At 46.7% G+C, this 25,741-nt stretch overlaps 1 protein-coding gene across 1 annotated transcript in view; it reads right to left on the bottom strand.

Annotated features, from left to right (window-relative positions):
• PTK2B (protein tyrosine kinase 2 beta) overlaps positions 1-25,741 on the bottom strand; it is a 126,052-nt gene that overhangs the window by 20,279 nt on the left and 80,032 nt on the right. The window contains 16 exon segments of the mRNA XM_030312656.2: positions 493-608; positions 858-958; positions 1,199-1,283; positions 2,067-2,164; positions 2,642-2,692; positions 3,600-3,646; positions 4,074-4,113; positions 4,664-4,781; positions 5,504-5,605; positions 6,224-6,298; positions 6,714-6,854; positions 7,300-7,354; positions 7,567-7,629; positions 9,754-9,833; positions 11,041-11,128; positions 11,672-11,850. Of these exon segments, the coding sequence (XP_030168516.1) occupies positions 493-608; positions 858-958; positions 1,199-1,283; positions 2,067-2,164; positions 2,642-2,692; positions 3,600-3,646; positions 4,074-4,113; positions 4,664-4,781; positions 5,504-5,605; positions 6,224-6,298; positions 6,714-6,854; positions 7,300-7,354; positions 7,567-7,629; positions 9,754-9,833; positions 11,041-11,128; positions 11,672-11,850 (1,439 nt within the window).

Below are 25,741 nucleotides of genomic sequence, written 5' to 3'. Positions count from 1 at the left end.
GGGCGCCTGGGTAGCGCAGTCGGTTAAGCGTCCGACTTCAGCCAGGTCACGATCTCGAGGTCCGTGAGTTCAAGCCCCGCGTCAGGCTCTGGGCTGATGGCTCAGAGCCTGGAGCCTGTTTCCGATTCTGTGTCTCCCTCTCTCTCTGCCCCTCCCCCGTTCATGCTCTGTCTCTCCCTGTCCCGAAAATAAATAAAAATAAACGTTGAAAAAAAAATTTTTTAAAAAATACCCACAGGGAAGCGGGCTAGATGCCCTGAGTTACAATCAGATGCCCAGCACTTTAGACTACTCTTAATAGCAACGCTGTGAGACACATATCGCCATTTCACTTTGCAGATGAGGCAATGGGTTCCCAGAAGATGCTCAAGTTGTCGCATTGAGCAGGACCAAAGCTGGGCTTTCAATCTCTGTCTCTGTGACTCCGAAGTCCTGCATTACCCCAGCCTCCCTGGGTCATACGAAAGAGACCAGCTTCCTCCCCAAGCCCACCTGTGGACACAGTTGATGCTCTCCAGATAGGCCATGGCCTTGCAAATCTGCAGGGAGTACAAGACGAGAGTGAGCACCTTCAGGGAGTTCTTGTTTCGCTCTAGGTAGTGGCCCAGCTGTAGGAAGAGGGAAAGTGCTGTCAAGACCTCGGCAGGTAGCCTCCAAGCTCTTCCCAGGCAAACCTAGGTTGCTAAGATGTTCCAGAAACTTCCTCTACAAATGATCTCTGGGTTGTTTCAGCTGAATACAGAGGGCAGAAGCTGGGAGCTTAGGGCCCATGTTCTAAATGCATCCCACCCACAGGCCCTGCTCAACAGTGGCCCAGCTGTCACCACAGGGTTCCACTTCCCCCACCTGCAGCTCACCTCACCATAGGGATACAATTCCATGATGATCCAGGTGGGTTCCTCTTCAATGATGCCGATCAGCTTCACAATATGAGGGTGGTCAAGATTCTTCATGATCACTGAAATTGGGGGCGAGAGGGAGGGGCCAGAGGGGTGCTAAGGTCCAATATGAGAAACACACTGTGCTGTCCCAACTGGGACAAACAGGGAGTGAGACCCCTCCTCCCAATGGAGGTCCCTGCACTGTTCGTACCCTCCCCATCCCAGCTTCCAGGCCCCTCTCCCATCCTGCAGGTCTGTGTGGTCCCAGGGGTCTTTTCTCATGCACAGGGCTGTGTCACTCTCCAGGGCACACCTACCTGCCTCACTCAAGAACTTCTCCTTGTTGTCCAGAGTGCAGTCTTTCTTGCAGGTTTTTACAGCTACGTTGATTTTCTCCCCTTTCTGCAATGAAATTCTGTTCAGAGTTGCCCCTGCCCCCCACTTCTGGGCCAGCCCAGTGCTCAGAAGAAAGTGTCCCCTTCCTGGCATTGCCATGGTCGTCCCGCAAGCTTGATTGACAGCCGAGGGAAGACAGACAGCATCTGGGCCTCTGGGGCTCTGCAAGGCACAGTCCTCCCCTTCCTCCTTCTTCCCCCCCACCCCTACTCTTCTCTCCACTCCTCTCTCCTGACTTCCTCGCTTCTTGACCAGGGTATGTCAGGACCAGAGAGAACCTTTGAGACCCGAGCCTCTGGCTGTCTAGATGAGGACACTGAGGCTAAGGGCCTGTGCTCTGCCCCATGTCAGTAGTGGTCGCGTGTAGATCGCATGCAAAGCCTCTTTCTCTCTCTTTGTTGTTGGCTTTTACAATTCTGCTTCCTCTTTTCCTTGGCCCCACTCTCTTCAGGGTCCCAACCCACTGGCAGCCTCAAGACTAGCTCCTCCCTCAGCTCTTGCTCTTCCTCTTCTCAGAGCTGAGTTTTCTCACGCCTCCCCATGTTCTTGCTTGCCAAGGTCAGGCCAACCCTTCACCAGGTCCTGCCTCCATTTTGCTCCCTGGAATTGCTATCCTTCTGGGAAATGACTCTGCTTCCAGCACTCCTTGGGGATTTCAGAAATACTGCAAATGCCAAGTGAATGTAAAGCCACACATCATGGTGGCCACTCCAACCTCACAATACGTGACCTCCCCTTTGTCCTATGGAAAAGTGGGAAGGGAATGTCAGTGAAGAGTCTGGAACTTACGTGATTTGTGTAGACACCTTCATAGACCTCCCCAAAAAAGCCTTCACCAAGAATCCGATTCAGGACTACATCATCCCGTGTGACGCCATACTGTGGGCCTGGGCAGATGGAAAGAACAGATGGTCTCAGGGCACAGAAACCGCTGGTGCCCCTGGGAATCTGAATATTTGCAGGCCCCAAGGCCAGGCTCTGCTCCGTTTCCACCCAGGCATTGCCAGACCCCTCAACAACATCTCAGCTAAGATCCAGGGGTTGGCCTGGGTAAGGAGTTTTAGAAGGCTCCATCATCTCTGACCTGGGGAAAAGCCATCATCACCCTGTTCTCTCTGCAGGCCAGGTCCCATGTCCACACTCTTAGGATCCCCACACACATCACAGGCACGCAAAAGGTCAATAGTGTGGGAATAAAACAATAATCTCAGCTTTCAAATCCAAGGTGTTTCACTCAGGTTTGTCTCTGTCTGAAGCACACATGGGAGAAGATGCAGGAAGGAAAGAAAGTCCCCTGTGGTGTCCCCACAATGTCACTTCATAGGACCCTGGCTGTGGCCATTGTGGTAGGGTCAGAGATCTACCTCCGGGCCTTCGCAGGGTCTCATCAGGAATCTCTGCATAGATGTCTGATTCTGGAATAACAGAAAGAGAACATCGTATGGGTAAGATACCCTCAGCAGGCACCGCCAGGAATCAGGCACGTGGCTCCCACATGCAGGCCAGCAAAACCAAGGCTGACATCCCTGGGAGGGGAGGGGAGCCAGGCAAGAACTGGGGCTTCTGTCCCAGGTTTCGGCATGGCCGAACCTAGGCACCTAGAACCTAGGGCACCTTGACTTGAATCCCTGCTCACTGCTGCCAGATTGCATCATTTAAAGCAAGTTAGTTAGTCTCCCTCAATCTGTTTTTCTTTCTGTGAAATGAATGTTTCTGGGGAATGCCATAAAGATCAATAAAATAATACCTATTATATATTTAACAAGGTTAGGGACTGGATGTTTGTATCCCCCCCACCCATTCCTATGTTGAAGTCCTGACCGCCAGTGTGAAGGTATTTGGAGGTGGGGCTTTTGGGGGTGACTAGGTTGAGATGAGGTCAGGAGTATGTCACCCCCATGGTGAGATTACTTCTCCGATAAGAAGAAGAGAGACTAGAGCTCTCCATTTATCCACCATATGGGGACACGGAGAAGGTGGCCATCCGCATGCCGGGAAGACAGTTCTCACCAGGACCTAGCCCTGCTACCACCTTGATCTTAGACTTCCGGTCTCCAGAACTGTGAGAAACACATGTCTGCTGGGAAGGCCCCCCAGGCTGTGGTGTTTAGTATGACAGCCCAAGCCAAGACAAACACGGTGCCACGTACTAACTGTTGAATACATGTTAGCTATTGGGATTCATGACATTTGAAGCCATCATTGAGAAGTCATAGGGGAAGTCTGCTTTCCTGGAGCTTGGAGGGAATCTTTGACAATGTCACAAGAGCAGGTGGAAGGGAGGCTCCGGCACAGGAGGACAATGGCAGACGGGCGGCTTACCTATGCTGCAGCTCTCTGAGAGATGGGGCCGCTGCGCCTCCAGGTTTCTGTAGGAGGAGATGAGAGGGCAGGAGCCTGGTGAACTCAGAGCCTGGCAACGAGCCCCCGGGAAGCCCACCCTCTCCCGCCCACCCCTCATAGAGGCCAGCCCCACTGTGCCCCCTGCCTGCCTGCAGGAGCAGGCTGTCCTGATGACACCAGGCTGGGAGCATGGCCCAGGCTGCCGGAGGACAGCAGCAATTCTCCCTAAGATGATGCCGGTAGCATTAGGACACCGGACTACCCCAGCAAGAACTTACAGGGTGAAGTTTACTGGCGAGAAATCGCCACTTGTGATGTGCTGGGGTTCCAGTGTTCTCCCCTGGGTCCTGGAAACCAGAAACCATGGGTGGGGGCTCCCTATTTGTTCTGCCTTCTCCCAGGAAGACACAGGCTGAGTGCAAGGCTCGTTCGCTGCCTTTCTGTTATACTCACAGTACGGGGATCTGGGGCAGGCTGTTCCGCTTCTCACCATCTGGGGAGAGGGCAGAAAGAGGCGGCGCTGGAGCCAGGGACACAGGGTCCTAGATGGATGGCTGACCTCACTGCTCCTATGAGCCAACACAAGGGAGACCCCTTCCCGCCATTCTGTATCTTCTGAGAGTCAGAGCGGAAGCTAAGTAGGCCTTTGGCCTGAATTAGAACGCTCTTAGTAGACGAAATTCTCAGCCTTCCTTCTGCCACCACCCACGTGTTCCAGCTCGGACCCCTGCTTCCGATCCCAAAATAGACACATCTTCACAGGAGGGACAAGTCATGTTCCAGCACTAGCTTTGATCTTCCTGGGGCCACAAACATCTCTGCTCCTGATGCCAGCTCCCCAAGCTGCTTTTGGCCAGGGCCTGCAGCTAAAGACCCAGGACGGTCCACAGGGGGTATCCAGGAGGGTTGGGTGAGCACCTCCTCACATTTCCAAAGCCTCTTTGTTCATATACTGGTCAATGGCTTAGCTTCTCTCGCTCTGCCACTGGGGGCTTGTGCCACATCTGCCCATTGGGCCAGTTTGCCTTTAAATGGAAACTCACCTTTCTTGGGATGAATGATGAGAGAGCCTTTGTGCTCCCCTTGAAGCCGGCAGTAACCATCCACCAGGTCAGCCATGTTCTCGGCCTCTGCCAGAGAGGAGGTTTTGATGGACAAAGACTGCAGAGAAGAGACCAGCCAAGTATGAGACCTGAGACCCTTGGCTAGAGTCTGCCCCACAGGAATGGAGAAGAAACCGCACACTCAGAAGGAGCAGACAAGGCCACCCTTCGTTCCCCTGCCGGGAGTCCCTCAGCACCTCTGCCAGGGATGGCATTCCCTACAGCCACCAGGGGGCGCTCCTGCCACCCCTCCCCACTGGCAACATTAAACCCTGGGAAGGCCAGTTTTGCTAGGACTTATTTTGGTCTCTAAGTGCGTAGCATAATGTCTTGTACCCAGTAGGTGCTCAATAGGTAAGAGCAGAAACTAGGAGAAGAGGGAGTGGGATAGGGGACAGTCAGATGAAAGGAGAGATAGACAATCAGTTTGCAGTTTGAGTTCTCTCTGATTATTCCACCCACAAAAAGCCCAGGTTCCCAGAGGTACTGTTACTGAGTCATCATTCACTTGTTCAGAGTTAGATCTCTGATTTGTGACTTGATTTCCGGTCACTTCATCCACCCTAAAAATTCCTCCAACTTATTTCTTGGCCTTTTTTAAACAGCTTTGCTTCCTGATACATCTCCCTTATAATTTTATTGTCAGCCTAGTATAACGTCTGAGCAATGGGTGCAGTTTTCTTAGTGAGATCCCAGAAACCAGGCTGGCCTGGGCAAGAAATCCCAACCTGTAGCTGCATCCCCTTGTTTTAGAGCTTCCAGGTGTCCAGAGACGCTCACCTGGGGGGCACCTTCAATGCCCAACTGTAGTACCGCCTGGCCTTCCTCCAGTGGGAGGCACCTGATGGACTTGATCTGCTTGAATTCAGCTAGGCAGGTGGGCTGTAAGAAAGCAGGGGGCCCTTCAGACCATCCCACTCCTGGGATCAAGCCTTGAGGATTGGTCAGTATGTGGGGGGGGGAGGGAGGAGCTACAAGGAGGTCCTGCATGGAGGAGAGACCTGCAAGGAGGTCTCTCCATGGTGTGAAGAGAGAATCAAAGACTATTAAGGCAGAAGGGATCATCTGGTCTAAGCTCCTCACTTTGCAGAAGAGAAGAGGAGTCTAGGGAGCCAGGAGTTGCTCACGGTCATATGCCAAATTGGTGATAGAGCCGGGACTGGACCCAGGTCTTCTGCCTCCCAGAGAATGATTGTCCCATCTTGCCATTGCAATATCAACTTTTCTATCTGAGCCAGAAGAGCAGTGATAGTGCCCTTCCCTCCTCTCTTCCCCACCACACCACCCTGCCGCCCAGGGTGCAGGAGATAGTCATGGGGAAGTTAAGAACTGTCTGCTCCATGTCCCAAACACTCTCTCTACAGCTACTCAAACCAAGGGCCTCTCTGCTCTCAGTAAGGGGCAGGGACGACTGGTAATCAGGACAAGGTAGGAGGCAGCAGAGAGGGGGAGACTGCTCAGCCTAGGGGTGGGTGCAACCTGCCCCCAGTCTCTCTCTACCTTTGCATCTTGACTTGTCAGCTGGCGGATGCCCTTCGGGCCAATGACCAGGTCCACAGTAATGTTCCATCCTTGCTGGAATAAAAGAGGAGAGAGGACTGTTGCTTCAGGTTTGTCTCCCCCATATTTCAGAAAGTTGAAAAGCAAAAAGTTCACTAATTTAGACACAGGCCACTCTATCTCCTGTGCCCTCCAGCTCCTTCGATCTCATAACCCTACAGTACAGACTCCCCTCCTCCCTATACACTGCCTACTCTGCCCACTTCCCAGATTTGTAGCCAAGATTTCAGTTCCCTTCCTCAGGCAAGCAGTTTAACATTAGTTGCATTTTAGGGCATGTCAGCGAGGCCCAGCTGCTCGAGGACCTTTGCTTGTGTGTGTTACTTCGAGCCAACACGCCTCTTCTTGCCCCCAAGTCGGCCTTGTGGGCCCCTTTCCCGAGAGGCCTGGAATTTGGGTCAGGGAGAGAATAAAGAGGATGTGTCATTACAATGAGTTCACAGCGATAGGTCTCCTGGTCGATGTTGGCAAAGCCCGCGAGGGTGTTGAAGAACTTCATGACGCACTCCTCCTCCCTGAGCGAGGCGTACTGCTGGAAGGTCTGCTGGATCATCTTCCGGAACTGCTTGGGCTGGGGGTGGAGATGGTCAGTGGTGAGCCGGCCCTGCTCCTCCAAGCTCTGATTCCTTCCCTGATCTCACCAAAATCCTGTCTGCTACTGTAGGGTGGTCCTCAGGCCTTTGCCACGAGAGCAGCAGCCATCTGTTCACTAAACCACACACCTACTATCTCCAGCGAGGCTCACCAGAGCCCTGGGATGGAGGCATGGGAGGTAGCATCCCCAGGCCACAAAGATAATTGGCCTCTGATGTGGAACTGGAGCCAGGTTTCCTAATTCCCAGCCACAGAAAGGGCCCACTGGATATTTTTAGTGGTTCTATGTCCAGACACTATCCCAAGACACTAGAGATACCCTGGCTTTCCTGAGTATCCTCCACCCAATGCCAATGGGCTCTAGTCATAGAGACCAGCACAAAGGGGTTCTCTCTGGGCCCCTTGCCCAGTGGTTTCCTCACCTTTAAGTTCTCCTGCATCTGCTTTGGGAAAAACAGGTCCAGTCCTACTTCTTTCCTGAAAGAAGAGGAGAAAAAGTGGCATTTGACTCCCCCTCACCGCCAACCCAGGACTTCAGACCAATCAGGAAGAGATATGATGGACTGAGGACCAGGAAGATGGGTCCTGCCTGGCTTTGGTACGGAGATGAACAAGGTAGGGAGCAAGTAGGAGAAGCAGGGCAGTGAGGAAGGAAGGGAGGAGAGGCAATGACCAGTTTCAGGACTTACTCCAGGAACTCGAAGTTGGACTTTTTGTCAAGTGCATTGTGGGGCATATCCTTGAAGAACCGCCTGGAGAGAAAGAAGTCATGGAGAGGTTGATGGTTGGAGAACAAGGCCATCAGAGTTGGGTCACCCAAAGCCACACATTGGTCTAGAAGCTCCCTTTCCCCTGCCAAATGTAGTAACCAATCGAAGGGAGAATATTAGAGTGAAAAAATTTGATATTTACAAAACCACGAAGAAAAAGAAAACCCCCAAATTTCATTCCTAGGAAGGACTCCAGCCCTGTTCTTTGGGAGGCCCAGCTCTGGGACCTCCCAGTTGTTGGGCAGAAGAGAAAAATGGTGGTTCTATCTTTGGCCTCTAAAAACAAATGACCCAATGCAGCCAACGCGGATTGTTGGAGGGCCTAGCATTTAGTGGCCGAGTATATATATGACCCTCTAATGAATTAATTCAGTAGTTCTCAACCAGGGGCAATTTTACACCTCCCTCTCCAGCCTGGAAACATTTGGCAATGTCTGGAAATCTTTGGTTGTCACATCTGGTTGGGAGGAAGGTGGTCCCACCAGCATCTAGTGTGTAGAGGCCAGGAATGCTGTTAAGTATCTTGCCATTCACATGATGGCCCTCCAAACAAATTATCTAGCACCAAATGTCCCTATTGCTGAGATGGAGAAACCTGGGAGGTTGATACAAGGAGAGAACTCAGGAATCTAGGACAAATGTTCTTTCCTGACTCACTTCTCTCTATAGAGTATCTGACAGAGTGGGATAGCAGATCCTGGAGGAGTATGCCAGCTGATTAAGGCAGACCTGTACTTTGGAAACCAAACAACAGGTAAACAGCAATGATATTCAGTTGTAGGACGTGAAGAGCCTATCCAGGATTCTTCCCTGGACGCAAGGTCATTTTCCTCCTACTTCTACCTGAAGGTGCTGGTGATTAAGATCCCAAATTTCCACACAGCCAATCATGGCAGCTTTAGAAAGTTTTCTGAGTCAAGGGTGAGTGGATGGCTCAGCTGGTGCCGACTTTGCTCAGGTCATGATCTCAAGATTTAGTTTGTGAGTTCAAGCCCTGCATCTGACTTGCTGCTGTCAGCGCAGAGCCCGCTTCAGATCCTCTTTCCCCCTCACGCTCTGCCCCTCCCCCATCTGTGTTCGTTCTCTCCCCAAAATAAATTAAAAATAAATAAATAAAATAAATAGAAGGTTTTCTGAGCCAGTGCTACGGGATTGACCCCCACATTCACAGAATACCTCAGAGCAAGCCTGTGAAGTGAGGATTACAGGCAACACGGCCTCCAGTAATTCCCGTTGGCTTGAGGGAGCTGCAAAATGTACTCCTAGATAGCTGAACAAACTGGCTTGCTGTATGCACCTATTTAATTGGCAAATGCCCATCAGAGAAGAGGATTTTAGATCTTTCAGGGTTGTCCATTCATTCAAATATGTACTGTGCTCTCATTCGGTGCCAGGCGAAGGTAGCACCAATGCTGATTTCAAGGATTTGACAGGATTTCACAATCTAGTGCATGTGAGCCATTCATTCCTAAGTACAGAGGATCCATACAGGGTAAGGTAGATGGGGTGGGCGTGAGGAAGAGGGGCCTTCAGGATGGAAAGGCCCTTGAGTTGGCTCAGTGGGAAGAACCTATGGCCACCATCCTGCTTGTTATGGACCTTTCACAGGCAAGTCCTGAGGTTTTCTGTGAATGTAGAAGGTGAACAGGCAACACTGGCCCAGTAAATTTTCTAAAGCTGCCAGAATAAAAAAGAGTTTACCAGGTTGAAAAGAGAATGAGAAGAGTATGCCAGACAGCAGGCTCTGTGTCCCAGCTCCTACTGGAGCTGAAGACACAACAGTGAAGAGCACAGTGGAAACCCAACATTCGAATACCTCCCAGGACTTTGCCTAGTGCTCAAAGAAACATTTACTGAATCACTTGAATGGCAGATAGGTGGAAGAAAAAGGCAGCCTGGAGGGAAGAGCAGCCAAAGGAGGCAGGGGACACTGACCAGAAATGGGGCTGGCTCTTTTTTCTAAGGACCAGACAGTGAGCGCCTTACCCTCTGTCAGCCACCACTTGTCCCCATGGCTCTCATGTACCCACTCTTGCTTCCCACCCTGGAGGCAAGTCCAAGCTGGCTAAGAGCTCCAGTCCCTGGAGGGTCCTTGAGGCCACATACCTGAGCTCCAGGCAGCCCAGCTGCAGGGCCATGCCCTCGCTGACCTTGCTGGCATAGCGTTGCATGTAGTCATTCCGTAGCTGGTGGGGAGAAAGACCAAGGTTGAGAGTCATGCCCTCCTTCCCTGTTTCCCTGACCTTAGGCTCCAAGAGATGGTGGGTGCTTTGAACACAATCCTGCTGCCCTGAGCTATCTCTCTCACACAGCCCACCATGCACAAATGTGTAGTGGATGAAGAGCAGAGGGGGAGACTCTCCCTTTGCTCTGCCTCTTCCTCTAGAATTCTCTAGAATCATGCCTCCACAGGCCAAGGCCTTCAGGTTTTTTGAAGCACTTTCAGACACATTTTCTTATGGCTTTATGAGGCTGGGGTTCAGATTCCTCTTTCCACTCTTCATTTTAGAGGTAAAGAAATAGAATTTGGGGATGAGTCAATCATTTATTCAAAGTCTTTTTGGTACTTAGTGACAGATGTCATTCACTCCACAATAAAAGTCTGGCTTTGTCTTCAGAAAACCAAGAGGGAGACACAGGTGAGAGCTGAGACCAGACAGAAAATAATGATGGCCTCTCACACATCCTCAGCACTCTGTGCCAAGTCCTGTGCTAAGCACTTTACATTTATTACAGCCAGTGGTGTGTTGGAGCAGCTCCAAACAGCTCATGAAAGCCAGTTATTAAATTTTCTGAAGTTTTGCAAGCTGTATGATATCATATTGGTAGCTTGAAAAATGCCATGATAGGGGAATATTTACACCATGGAAATTGGCAAGTGCAATAAATCAGAGATTTTTTTCTTCAGAGAGCTGGTTTACCAGCACCCTGCTAGTGATACCATTTGGTCCTCACAACAACCCTATAAAGTAAGTATTATTATTATCATCTCCATCTTCTAGAAAAGGAAATAGCTTCAGGCAGTTACATTAAGCCCCAGGAGGATACTAGGTTAGTAGCTGGCAGCACTGGCCAGAAGCCAGGCATGTCAGAGTCTGTGTGCTAAGACCACCAATTCTCTTTGTACCTGCATTGCCTGCCCATCACCAGGTCTCCTGAGAAGTAAATAGCCACCAGCAAAGTCCAAAAGTAGCTATACTTATGGGGCAGTGTAAGCCAGCACTTAATTAGCCATAAGAGAACCAAGATGGAACAGCTGCCTAGGGACAAAGGCATGTCCCCAAGAGAAGTTTCCTAGATTGGGACCTCCAAAATCTGGGCTTTGTCTCTCTATCTCCCCAGGAAAGGATGAGTAATAGGGCCCTGGGGACAGGAAGAAAAAAATACTTCTACCTGTTGGTAAAAATAAAGTAGCGTTGTCCTGTCTTCTTTTAGGCTTTCCATGAAGTCCTCTGGTAAGTAGCGGATTTGGAGGTCATACCTGCAACAGGAAATTCAGACTCTCTGGTTGACTTAGGGAAACTTGTCATTTAAGAGTCTGCCCATAAGGCTCATGGCCACCCATTCAGGAGTTGTTTCTTCTTTCCCTCCTCTGTGGTCAGGTGGAGGACTGTGGGGAGACCATGGAGGACAGAGGGGTGGCAAGCAAGTGGTGGTCTATACTAGTCCTGACTCTCCACCTTGTCCCCCTCATGGCAATTGTTTTCTTTAGGTTTGCAGATCAGCCCTTGACCTGGTTTTCTATTTTCCCTGCCCTACTGTACCTCCTTCTCCGTAGCACCAAGAGCATCCTGTCTGGGGATCTTCCTGATATCTGCCCTGGGAGAGGGGGTGTACTGTGAGCTCATGTTAAGTCTTGGCCAATAGATGCATTGGATGCTGCAAGAGAACTAAGCCTAAAATGCCACTCAGATTTTCTAGAATATTCTCAGAGGTTGGGAAGTGCTCCCAGGAATTACTTCCCTGGGCCTCCCCACTCCACACTCCTCTCCCCCCATTTGAGAGCCCAGGGCTCTTCTCCTACCTCCATTCAGCCTCCATGTGCAGACACTCGTACTTTTCCTGAACCTCACCCACTGTCATCTGTGGGTGTAGCCAGTGGATCTCATCCGACTTCATGTGCTTCAGCCTCAGGCCATAGCACTCACCCAGCTGGATGTTGGGCCCTATCCGTCCACTCAGCAGAATGGAGGCAATGACCTCCTGGGGAGGAGAATAGAGAGACACAATTCAGGTATACCCCTTCTAGGCTCCCACAGTCCTCATGCATCCCCCAGAAGTGTGATTCTCTAGGGTGGGGTTCCATCTCAATGTTTCATTTATCTCTGATTCTCTAGCACTTAGTGCAAGTTTTGGTGCACAGTGGGCTCTATCCGATGAATGAATAATTTGGTAAAATGAGACAGAGATAGAGAAACTGAGAGGAGAGAGGAGAGGCAAAGGAGAAAATGCAATGAGGCAAAGAACACAGATTCTGTGCTTCTGCAGCACATTTCAACCAAATGGATTAATAATTACTGAGCATCCACCATGTAAAAGCACTCTCTGAATGGCTCCCAATTTAGCCAGCATTACTGAGCATCTATAGTAGGCACTCAAGGCACCTTGCATACATTATGTCATTGAATCCATACAACACAGGGAAGTAGGTGTTATATCTCCATTTGGCTGATGTAGGTTACACAGCTCATGGAATTAAGCTGGGGTTTTAAACCCTGGGCTAGTGGACTCTGTGGATTTCTCCTGGGCCAAGCTACTTCATGGGGTGCTGGGGCTGGGCAAGGCAGAAGGATAGGATTCACATTAATGGATTAATTGGCACACTTTCCACATAAGAATAATGGCCATAGGTAATAGAGTATTGATAAGAGATTAGGAACTCTCCTTATTTCTGCTTTCTTGTTGATCAGAAGTCAGCCTGCCCATAGCCTGATGCCATAGCTTCCTGGCCTCAAGCTAGAGCTGGATCAAGAAGAGGCCCACTTAGGGGCGCCTGGGTGGTGCAGTCGGTTAAGCATCCAACTTCAGCTCAGGTCACGATCTTGCAGTCCATGAGTTCGAGCCCCGTGTCGGGCTCTGGGCTGATGGCTCAGAGCCTGGAGCCTGTTTCCGATTCTGTGTCTCCCTCTCTCTCTGCCCCTCCCCCGTTCATGCTCTGTCTCTCTCTGTCTCAAAAATAAATAAAACGTTAAAAAAAATTAAAAAAAAAAAAGAAGAGGCCCACTGAGGGGCACCTGAGTGTCTCAGTTGGTTAAGCATCCAACTCTTGATTTTGGCTCAGGTCATGATCTCACAGTTGGTGAGATGGAGCCCTGCATCAGGCTCCATGCTGACAGCATGGAGCCTGCTTGGAATTCTCTCTCTCCCTGTCTTTCTGCCCCCACCCCCCACCCCTGCATGCATTCCCCTCTTCTCTCTCAAAATTAAAAAAAAAAAAAGAGGCCCCCTGGGCAGCTTCCTGGAAGCCCATCTATAAGGTCCTGCCTAGCTCTGAAATCACATTATTTTCAGTTTAATTCATGTTTCTCATATGGTTACACACATAACGGGTAAATTGAGCCAACTCCCAGTGGAGCAGAAAGTACCATCAAAGGCAAATTTTAAAAACTCTTCTTATTTTCACTAATAAAATATTAAACCCATATTTAAATAGTACTGTTTTAAAGAAATACCAAATTATTGGTCTGTCTGGACACCCACATGTGTTGTCCAGCTCTGCCTCCTGCCAGCTGTCTTCAAGTCCATGGAGTGGTGAAGCTAAAAAACCTTAAGCCTGAAAAATCCTTTCCCCATTAGGGAAGCAGATCTCCATCACAGCAGTCAACTCTTGCTCTGTGAGACAAATAGCGAAACTGAGGCATATAAAGTACCCATTAACAGTTGTCACAAATCAGTTCAGGAATCAGAATTACCATCCAGGGATGGGAAAGAAAGCTGTGATCAATGGTACTTATAGTGAAAGGGACTCAGACAAGAGAAAGAGCTCAAGGCTGTGAAGTTGACCATTTTGTCATTATTTCCACCCATTTCTCCTGCTACTGACCCTTGTACTGCTCTTTCCACTCATACAATGATATTATCCAGAGACCCCATGTCATTACTGAGCCCATCTGGAGTCCCAGCTATCAGGTATTTTTAAATATAGAGTCTTCACTGCCCCAAATGAAACTTATTTGGCCTATGTCTGATTTCTCCAGGGCTGGGACCCTTGTAATTATTGGAAATTTCAAACATACATGAAGTACACTGAAGTCAAAAAAACAGTATAATAAACACTGATACACACATCACCCAGCTTCGACAATTACCAAAACTCTGCCATTTTTGCTTCATCTATTATGCCATTGACCACCCAACCACCACTTTTGACAGTTTTTTTTTTTTAGTTTATTTATCTTTTGAGAGAGAGAAAGAGAGAGTGAACAGAGGAGGGGGAAAGAGAGAGTGAGGGATAGAGAGAATCCCAAGCAGGCTTTGCACTCTCACTGCAGAGCCTGATGTGGGGCTCAAACTCACAAACTGTGAGACCAAGACCTGAGCCGTAATCAAGAGTTCAACACTTAACTGACTGAGCACCCCCTCCCCCCCCGTGTGCCCCTACAGTTCTTTAAAGGTAAGATTTACAGACATTAAAATGCATACATTTTATGCATACAGTTTGTATGTAATCCACATGCCAAAAATTAAGATACAGGACATTTCAAGACACCCAGAAAGTGCCCTCATGTCCATTCTCAGTCAACCACCAAGCCCATGCTCACCCCAACTCCAGGTAACCAGTTTTTCCTCCCATTTTTACTTAGTTTCACCTGTTCTAGAACTTCATATAAATTGAAACATTGAGTATATATAAATCATTCTCCTGTTTCTAGATACCTGAGCTGTTTCTTATTTTTTTGCTATTGTGAATAAAAGTACTATGAACATTAATATACAGGTCTTTTTACGTAAATATGTTGTCACTTCCTGTGGACAAATACTTAGGAGTGAAAATTACTTTGTCAAAGGTAGATATATGTTTAACTTTATAAGAAGCTGCTAAGATTATTCTGTTTTATATTTCCACTGTGATGTATGAGATATTCATTACACTACATCCTCACCAACATTTGGTGCTGTAAGTCTTTTTTTTTACATTTTATTTATTTTTTGAGACAGAGAGAGACAGAGCATGAGCGGGGAAGGGGCAGAGAGGGAGGGAGACATAGAATCCTTAGCAGGCTCCCGGCTCTGAGCTGTCAGCACAGAGCCCGATGTGGGGCTCGAACCCACAAACCGTGAGATCATGACCTGAACCAAAGTCGAATGCTTAACCGATGGAGCCACCCAGGTGTCCCCTAAGTCTTTTTAATATTAGTCAGTTTAATGGTTATATATAGTATCTCATTTTGTTTTTAATTTGCATCTCCCTGATGACTAATGATATTGAGCATATTTTTATCTGGCCATTCATGTAATTTCCTTTGTGAAATATTGTTCCAATTTTTCCCATTTTTCTGTGTTGTCTTTTTATTATTGAGTTGTAGGCAATCCTTATATACTCTAGATAAAAGTACTATGTATATGTTTTATAAATACTTTCTCCAGGTCTGTACTATGTCTATTATTAATTGTCTTGTCAGTTTCTTTTGATAAAGTCTTCTTATTCAAAATTTTCTTTTATGGTTAGTGCTTTCTGCATTCTGTCTGAGAAATCTTTGCCTGCCACCAAATCATGAAGATACAATCCTGTTTTCTTTTATAAGCTTTATAGTTTTAACTTTTCCTTTTAGGGTCTGTAATCCATCTTGAATTAATTTTTGTGTATGGTGTGAGGTAGGGGTTAAAATGTACTTTTTTTTCTCATAAAGATCTATGGTTATTCAGCATTGGTTTTTGACTCTCATTTTCCAATTGAATTGTTTTGCTGCCTTTGTCAAAATCAACTGGCGGTATAAGTTTAGATTTATTTCTGGACTCTCACTTTCTGATTTATTGATCTTTGTCTACACTCTGCTAGTACCACACTGTCTGCATTACTGTAGCTTTAGAGGAGATTTTGAAGTCAAATAGCATAAGCCTTTTACCATCTCCTTCCAGGATTGCTGTGTTATTCTAGGTCCTGCATTTCCATATACATTTTTTGAATTAGCTTGTCACTTTTCTATTTAAAATGCCTATTGACTCATGATTGAGACTTTGTTAAATCTATAGCTTAGTTGGGGGAGAATTGATGACATCTTAACAACATTGAATCTTCCAGTCTGCAAACATGGTATATCTCTCCACTTAATTTTATTTTTCTTTAATTTTTCTCAGCAATGTTTTGTACTTTCAGTGTCTAGTTTTGCAGGTCTTTTGTTAAATTTATTCCTAAATAGTTTACGTATGTTGATGCTTCTGAAAATTAAAAACATTTAAAATTAATTTTCTATTTTGGGGTTCACTCCCTTGGGTGGCTCTCTCTTCCCCAGGATTTTTCTTAATCTTCTGGCTGCTCAAGTCAGCCCTAAATTCTATCCTCTGATGCCTCAAACCAGTAAGGCTGCAGCTTTCTGCCCCTCCCAGCCCTCCCAGATTGGAAAGTGCCCTCAGGCAAAAACACCAGAAATTTGCAAATCTCATTCCTTACAGTTCAACTCTCAAGAGCAGGTTTCCCTCTAGTTTCTGCTGGTTATGGTCACTCTCCAGGGCTTTCAAGACCATTTCCTTTTTATCTTGTCCAGATTTTGCCATTGTTATCAGCAGGAAGATCAGTCCAGGCCAGGGATTCCACCATTTTTGAAACCTCTGTACTATTTTAATGAATAAATCTGTACTTTCTGCAAATGGAAGAAGGTTGGGAGTCAGAGAGCTCCCTTTAGAGCTCCATCAGAGATTCTGGTGCTTTTGTAAACACAAAGAAAGCCCTGAAAAACAAAATCAAATCCTGGTGTCCTCTTCTTCTACCTTTTTATCTCCCCCCCTCCCCCACCCCCTTGCAGCTCATGGTATGGCCAAGGTCAAAATCCTGAGGCTGAGGGGTTGGCAGTGGCTGCAAAGCCAGGAACAGAGTAAAGGAGGAGGTGGGGCCAGGGGCAGAGATGCTGTAGTGGTGAAGACAACATTTACCTACAGGGGGATCCAGCAAAGGAGTAAATGTATTAAAGATAATGGAAAATGGGTTTCTTAATGTTGGAGAAAGTACTCAAAATAAGGAAAGAAGGCTAGAATGGACCCTTAGGTGAGGCATTGGAATTTGAAGTATTGGTGAGAACTCATAGTTTTAGGGGGCTGGAGAGAGGGACACACAGAGAGAGAGAGAGAGAGAGAGAGAGAGTGCACTCCTGCAAGCCATGTACCCATGAGGAGTGAGCATGTGCAACTGAGAGCACATTGAAAGAGCCTGAGGTCAATGACACCAAGATAGTTATTTGCATACCAAACATTGAGTCTTAGTTTCCAAATACCCTCCTGCACTAAAAGGGTTCAGGGATCCTTGGAGAAATGCCTGATTACAGGTCTGGGGCAAAGAAAGTACAAAATAAGCCTGGAATATCTTTTTGTCCTAGAAAAAAAGGGAAGTATTTAAAGAATGTTGGGGATATATAACAAGGAAACAGTATTAGCTTAAAGGGGCTGGCATAGGACAGACACTTAAGTATAAAAATATATAATGACAGGAATGGGTTACATCCCACTGAATAAAACATAATCTGAGGCAGATAGATAAATAAATAAACTGGGGAGAAGGGAATATTCTTCCTTACAATAGAATGCCAACTAGCAAATATGGTAGAAGAAAGGATGGAAACAGGAAATCACCATTTGGCAACAAACTCAGTGTTGGTTGGTTCAGGCATGATTCATCAAGGATGATAAGGCTGGAGGGTGGAGATCTGATGATGAATAGGATGTTGACATAGTTTCAGTGTGTCTTCCCTCAGACTCTAGTCATACACACACACACACACACACACACACACACACACACTAACCTGGCAGACACAAATGATCAGTTTATCAAGGTTAACATCATCAGTAGGAGAACAGGTAAATAAAGCATACCTCCCACCTTGATGTACTGAGAAGAGCACAGCATCTTTTCTGAGATATTCCTGCCAAGAGTTTGTGGTCAAGTCTAGTTATATAACCCAGTGAGGGGTCTTCTCACAGACCTATAGAATAAAAGGTCTGTACTCTTTTTTTTTTAAAAACGTTACCATTTTCTTAAATGTTTATTTATTTTTGAGAGAGACATCATATGTGCTAGTGGGGGAGAGGCAGAGAGAGAGAAGGAGAGAAAGAATCCCAAGCAGGCTCCATGTTGTCAGTGCAGAGCTGGATGCAAGGCTCAAGCCCACAAACCAGGAGATCATGACTTGAGCCAAGATCAAAAGTTGGGTGCTTAACCAACTGAGCCACCCAGGAGCCCCTGTTACCATTTTTTTTAATTGAGGTATAAATAACACATAACATTATATTGTTCTGGCATACAACATGATTCAGTATTTGTACACACTGAGAAATGACCACCACAACAGGCTCGTTACCATCCATCACCACACATCATTACAAATTTTTTTTTCTTGTAATGAGAACTTTTAAGAGAGGGAGAGCAAGCAGGGAAGGGGCAGAGAGAGAGAGAGAGAGAGAGAGAGAGAGAGAGAGAATCCCAAACAGGCTCTGTGCTGTCAGGGCTTGAACTCACAAACCATGAGATCATGACCTGAGCTGAAATCAAGAGTCAGAAGCTTGACCAACTGAGCCACCCAGGTTCCCCTCTTGTGATGAGAATTTTTAAGATTTCATCTCTTAACAACTTTCAAATATACAGCACAGTAGTACTGACTACAGTCACCATGCTATACCTACATCCCATAACTTATTTATTTTGTAACTAGAAGTTTGTACCTTTTGACCCCCTTCATCCATTTTGCCCATCTCCTCCTGTCACACCTCCCCTCTGGCAACCATCATTCTGTTCTCTATAAGCTTGGCTTTTTGTTTTGATTTGTCTGTTTGTTTATTCGTTAGATTCTACCTATGAGTGAAACCATATAGTATTTGTCTCTCTCTGACTTATTTCACTTAGCATAATACTCTCAAGTCCTCTTCACGTTGTCATGAATGGCAAGATTCCATTTTTTTATGGTTGAGTAATATTCCACTGTGTATCTATACCACCCTTCTTTACCCATTTATCCATCTATCGACACTTGGGCTGCTTCCATATCTTGAGTCTTGTAAATAATGCTGCCATGAACATGGGGATGAATATATCTTTTTGTATTAGTGTTTTTATTTCCTTCTGATAAATACCCAGAGGTGGAAATTTTGGATCGTAGGGAAGTTCTATATTTAACTTTTTGAGGAACCTCCACACTGTTTTCCACAGTGACTGCACCAGTTTGCATTCCTGCCCACAGTGCACAAGGATTCCCCTTTCTCCACCTCCTCGAAAAGGCCTTCGGTCTTGCAGACCAAGAACCTCTTCTATACTGGAGGACACCACAGAGACATGACAACTAAATGTAAATGTGTGTTCCTGGCCCAGATAGAATAAAATAGACACTGGAAGGACAGTTGGTGAAATTCAAATGGTTCAGAGGAAGTGTTACAGCAGTTTGGGCTTTCTCCTTTGGGTGGTTGCAGGCTAGCTCTGTAGGAGAGTGCCCTTGCAGGGGGAATAAACACTGGAGTATTTTGGGTGAGTGGTATTGCTGCAACTTGCTTTCAAAAGAAAGCAAGAAAAAGAATAATGACAGTGGACGTGTGTGTGTTTATGAAAAGACTGAGCTACTAAATATGGCACATGATAGATCTGAACTGAAAGAGGACTTAGCTACCTCCATTTTGATCTCAAACTTTCTTTTTTTCCCCCCTAAGTTGATTTATTTTGAAAGAGAGCACAAGAGAGAGCAGGGGAGGAAGAGAGAAAGGGAGAGAGAGAATCCTAAGCAGGATCCGAGCTTCCAGAGCAGAGCCCAACTTGGGGCTCAAACTCATGAACCATGAGATCATGAGCTGAGCTGAGATCAACAGTTGGCACTTAACCCACTGAGCCACCCAGGTGCCCCACTGACCTCAAACTTTCTTATTAAGTCCTTCTTCCCAGCTTATCTTTTTCCTCCCAGCTTATCTCTTAACTCAGGCAAAAGACCCTGTGGGCAAAGCATCCCAGGATGGGAGTGGGAAACTACCCCTCAAGCAGTAAGACCTTCCCTGAGCTAGCCAGACCCCATGTGACTGACCCTGAGGCAATGATCCACCTGACCTTCACTGCCACCAGTGAGGACCCACCGACACTTGTCCCACATTCTCCTTACATAAATCTGGAAGTGTTTTCAGCACTGTGGAGAGTCTTTGAGATGCTAGTCCCCTGCCTTCCCGTGTTGGTCTCACTGAAATCAATTCCTTTCTTGTTTTGCCACCACCCATCTCTCTGCCTTTGGATTTTGTCAGCAGTGAGTGGCTGAGCCTGCTCTGTTTGGGGCTCCCTGGAGCCAGATGCTCTTGCATCCCAGCTACAGGGCTACAGAACTATTGGGGAATCTGAGTATCTGAGTGAAAGTACTATGGGGGTTCTTTGTACCATTCTTTCAACATTTTTATATGTTTAAAATAATTTCAAAATGAAAAGAGAGGTTCTGGTGAGGGAGATTCCCAGGCACATGAGAAGTAAAGGTACCATATTGAATGAATAGGATTTCTTTCAGGCAAGACAAAGCCTCACACCTTCTCTTCCACTCAGTCTCTGAGAAGGACGATACTGAATCCCCCTCTTTGCTCTGTGGTTGGTGAAACTCTCCAGGGCACAGCTTGTGGAAACATTTCCCTAGGTTTCTTTCTTTTTTTTTTTTAATTTTTTTTTAACGTTTATTTATTTTTGAGACAGAGAGAGACAGAGCATGAACGGGGGAGGGGCAGAGAGAGAGGGAGACACAGAATCGGAAGCAGGCTCCAGGCTCTGAGCCATCAGCCCAGAGCCCGACGCGGGGCTCGAACTCGTGGACCGCGAGATTGTGACCTGAGCTGAAGTCGGACGCTTAACCCACTAAGCCACCCAGGCGCCCCTCCCTAGGTTTCTTTCTAAAAAGCAACCAATTTCTGTTGTATTGGTGGTAGAGTAAGACTCATTCCAGATCCTTGGAGTAGAAATTCACTGAGACTCTATCCAACAGATTTTCACAGGAATATAGATTTCATCTCCAGATAAGGAAGAAGTTTGGTGCTTTTTAAGTATAAAATGCATTACTTGAGAGGCTGCCTGGTGCTGGGAAGATTCTTACCTGGGGAGCATTCTTCCCAGAGGGGCAAACCTGAGAGAGAGGTTCCTGGAGACAGACATCTCCACCTACTACCACCATCACCTCACTGGTTACTGATGAAAGCATGTTGTATAATAAAGAATTTGGCTGGTCTTTGTCCTTGTTTCTGGGGTGGGAGCCTCTGAACCCTTGGGGTTTCTTAAGTGGTAGTGTCTTTGTTGTTGATGGTGTGCCTCTTGGACCACACTTGAATTTATGCTCATGAGGTGAGTCATGGTGGGCCCCTAGATAGTCTCAGGATGAGACCAACCATGTGATTAGAAGTTCCGGAACTTTGAGCCATGTGATATCAGCCTGGCCTCCAGGGAGAGGAGGAGAGCTGAAGAGTTACACAGCCAACGAGTCAACCAATCAATCAGCTGATCAATGATGCCTACATAATAAAACCCCAATAAAAACTCTAGTTCAGGTGAGTTTCCTGGTTTGTGATGCACATTGATGTGCCTGGAGGGTGTTGTGTCCTAAGGACATGGAAACTTGGTGTTTGAGGACCTCTTCTACTTCATCCCATGCATCTCTTCATTTGGCCGGTCCTGATTTGCATCTTTTATAATAAAACTGTTATCATCCTCAGTTCTCTGAGTCATTCCTGCAAATTAACAAACCTGGGGGATGGGTGGCAGGAACTCCCAAATTTACAGCCAGTGGGTCAGAAGTGTGGGTGGTCTGGGAACCCTGGAGCCTGTGACTGGGTTTTGAGGAGAGGTGTCTTGCTGGGGACCATGCCCTCAACCTGCGAAGTGTATGTGAGCTCCAGAAATGTGTTGTGTCAGAACTGCACTGCAAAGTGAATGAATCCCTCAGGCTCCTTGTGGGGGAAACAAGGCTGCCCACCAGGGGCGACACAGAGCACTAACTCTGGGGTCACACTAACCCAGTTCTGACATATACTTTAGTAGGCTGACAAGCTCCTAGAGCCAGTCTCCTTCCTGCTGTTCACTATGCTTGTCATATGAAGCCGCAGAAGTTCCTTCTCTCAAACCAGCTGCAACTTCCTCTGACGTACTCATGTTGCAAAGCACTGTTGGGAGCTCCAATGCACACACAGAGCCTCCACTCAAGGAGCGTCTGTTCAGTGGGTGGGAGGAAACCAGAGGCTTATCGTGAGGGGGCCCACAGTGGGAAGGGGAATCAGTTTACAAGAAGAGGACCGTGGAGGTTCTCTCCATGAAGAGTCAAGTTTGATCTCACCAAGGGGGCTTTGGTATCAGCCCTGCCCCCCTCACTTTACTGCCTCTTCTCTGATGTTCTCACAGCTTCTCAAGCAAATGGTGGGAGCAGCAAAACCAGCCCTCTGCCCACGATTCATAAATTGCCACTAGTGAGTCAATGTTTCTTTCTCTATTAATAAATCACTTTTTAAAAACAACAGTTTAAGACGTTTATCTACTCACTAAATTGCCATAAGTAACATGACAGAAAAAAACTGTCTTAATTTTATCACTTGTTATTTAGATAAGCCCAGGATGGTTTTTGTTGTTATCCTTCCTTCCTTCCTTCCTTCCTTCCTTCCTCCCTCTTTTTCTTTCTCTTTTTCTCTCCCTTTTTTCTTTTCTTTTCTTTTCTTTTCTTTCCTTTCCTTTCCTTTCCTTTCCTTTCCTTTCCTTTCCTTTCCTTTCCTTTCCTTTCCTTTCCTTTCCTTTCCTTTTCTTTCTAGTAGGCTTCCCATCCAGCATGGAGCCCAATTCAGGGCTTGAACTCAGGACCCTGAGATCAAGAGCTGAGCTGAGATCAAGAGTCAGACACTGGGGCGCCTGGGTGGCGCAGTCGGTTAAGCGTCCGACTTCAGCCAGGTCACGATCTCGCGGTCTGTGAGTTCGAGCCCCGTGTCGGGCTCTGGGCTGATGATGGCCCAGAGCCTGGAGCCTGCTTCCGATTCTGTGTCTCCCTCTCTCTTTGCCCCTCCCCCGTTCATGCTCTGTCTCTCTCTGGCCCAAAAATAAATAAACGTTGAAAAAAAAAATTTAAAAAAAAAATTAAAAAAAAAAGAGTCAGACACTTAGCTGACCGAGCCACCCAGGGACCCCCCCCAGGATATGTTTTTATTTTATTTCTTTTGCTAGAGGAAAACCTTTACTTCTGCCCTTGGGAGGGTTACTGAAAAGCAAACTCTCACACTGCCCCTGGCTCAGACCTTCATGTATACAGGGGAATTTCTATGGCTTTTCTTCCTGTTTGGCTAACATTGATTTATTTGCTTTATCAAGTAGTGTAAAGACCTCAAACCACCTTTGCCTCTCTATTCTTGGGCATTTCCTCTTGTAAGCCAGAAACAAAGAAGAGATAGGACTGAAAGCTTGTCCACATCCAGGATAATTTATTTCCCGAAAGAAAATGTCACCCAAGCAATTAAGGACTCAGGCCACCTTCTCACTCCTTTATTGGTATTCGGGCACATTTTCTTTTTCTATATGAAATAGATTTTTGTATCTATTGTGAGGTATGGCCTAAAGTAAAGTTGTTTTCACAAGGGTATCTAACAGTAAGTGATTATGTGTATTGGGCTGTTTTCTTCTCTCTTTTTCTGTTCCTTTGATCTAAAGGTCTATGTTTGTACCTCAGTCACATTTTATCACTTCTTTAGTAATCTCTGTAAGCTCACGATTTTCTCAGGTTCGCCTTTTTTTTTTTTTTTAAACGAAACACCTAATCTTGTTGTCATTGTTTGAGCTTATTAAACACGTTCATGTTAGTGGCTGAGTTTTTAGAAACAACTGAGATGACTTCATGGCCCTCCATTGAAATTGCCCATGCCTTGCCTAAGGTCATAGCCTTTCTTGGGGGCAATCTGCATCAGGGCCCAGTCACTTCAGGCTTAAAGGCCTTGTCCTTTTGGGGTAATTGCATGGCTCAGTTGGTTAAGTGTCCGACCCTTGATTTTGGCTCAGTTCATGATCTCACAGTTTGTGAGTTTGAGCCCTGCCTTGGGCTTATGCTGATAGTGCAGATCCTATCTGGGTTTCTCTCTCTCCCTCTCTCTCTCTGCCCCTCCCCCACAGTCTCTCTTTCTCTAAAATAAATAAATAAACTTAAAAAAAAATAAAGGCCCTGTCTTTTCATCCCAACACAAGAGCTATCTGTGGAGCTCTCTGTGGTAGGTCTGTAACACACCCAACCTTCTCCCTCTGCCTGATCCAGCTTTGGTCACTGCTTCCAGGAGAGTTTCATGACAGGACGCACTGACGCAGCTCTCGGGTGCAAACCTGCAGGTCAGTGTCTGCTTCACAGGACTCCCACCTGTGGTGCATTCACATGGTTTTCCTGGCTGGATCTCTCTCCTTACTCCTTGTTCTAGGAAGGCAAAATGCTCCTCTTTAAAAAAAAAAAAATTTGTTTGAACATTTGTTTATTTTTGAGAGAGAGACAGATGGAGTATGAGCAGAGAAGGGGCAGAAAGAGAGGGAGACACAGAATCCCAAGCAGGTTCCAGGCTCTGAGCTGTCAGCACAGAGCCCGACGTGGGGCTTAAACCCAAAAACCGCAACATCATGACCTGAGCCCAAGTCAGATGCTTAACTGAATGAGCCACCCAGGTGCCCTCAAATGCTCCTCTTTTTAAAGATGACTGAATTTACACTTTTAATAAATTAAAGCTTTGGTTTGAAAATATCCTGTTTAAATGCTATTTATAAAGGCTCCACTTTGAGATTGAGGGCAAATTTAAACAGATGACTTTTGTTGAAACCCGCATTGGTTCTCATTTGCTACTTGCTAGGATAGGATGCAAAGTCTTTAGCCTGAAGCGTAAAAGTCTCATCTCCCTCTCTCACCTCAGTGTGCTGTCAGCTCCAGGCTCCCTGGCCAAGCAGACCATGCTCTCCCAGCCAGGAGGACCCCTGGCTCCTGTCTCTCTCCTCTCCTCCTGGTGAGCTGCTGGGCCCAGTCAGCATGGTGAGGTCTTCCCTGACCTACACTGATAGGGTCTGTTTCCTGCCCTGGGTCCCCAAAGAACTTTCCATACACATCTGGTAAGATACTGTTATGGATGGAACTGTGTTCCCCCACAAAAGATATGCTGAAATCCTAACCGTCAGTACCTTAGAACGTGACTTTGTTTGGAAATAAGGTCTTTACAGACTAATCAAGTTAAATGAGGTCATTAGTGTGGGCCCTAATCAATATGACTGGTGTCCTTATAAGAAGGGGAAGTTTCTATGTAGAGGGAGGCATGCACCCAGGGAGAAGCTGTCACGTACGAAGGTGAAGGCTGTGGGTGACACGTCTATAAGCCAAGGAATGCCAAAAGATGGCAGGCACACCACTAGAAACCAAAGAAAGGCAAGGAGGAATTTTCTCCTTCAGGTTTCAGAGGGAACATGGTCCTGCCAACACCTTGATCTTGGACTCCTAGCCCCCAAAACTGTGAGAGAATGCCTTTTTTGTTGTTTAAAATTACCCACACTTGTGGTACTTTGTTATGACACTCTTAAGAAACCAATACAGACATTTACTAATTAGAACTAAGGCATTTGTCCACGTTGACCTTTCTAGCTTTTCAACTCTAAGGTCAGAAGCCAAATCTGACATATGATATCATCCCCTACCCCAAGCCCAGTTCTTGGCACAGATATTTGAAGAATGGATGAATGAATGAGTGAATATGAGCCAGCTCTCTGGCTAACAAGTAGGAGTTACAAAGGACAGAGACTCATGGTCAAAAATGTTCAAGAGATCAGGAGTGTGGTGATTAGTACCATAGGCTTTAGTGTCTACTGGATCTGGTCATGGCTGTGTGGTCTTGGCCCAGTCACCTAACTTTATTTCCTCATCTGTAAAATGGGAAAATATCTCTTCCACTATGGGAT

The sequence above is a fragment of the Lynx canadensis genome, chromosome B1, assembly GCF_007474595.2.
Source record: "Lynx canadensis isolate LIC74 chromosome B1, mLynCan4.pri.v2, whole genome shotgun sequence".
NCBI lineage: Eukaryota > Metazoa > Chordata > Mammalia > Carnivora > Felidae > Lynx > Lynx canadensis.
Note: the sequence above shows the minus strand (reverse complement) of the source record. Positions and strands in the feature narration are given on the sequence as shown.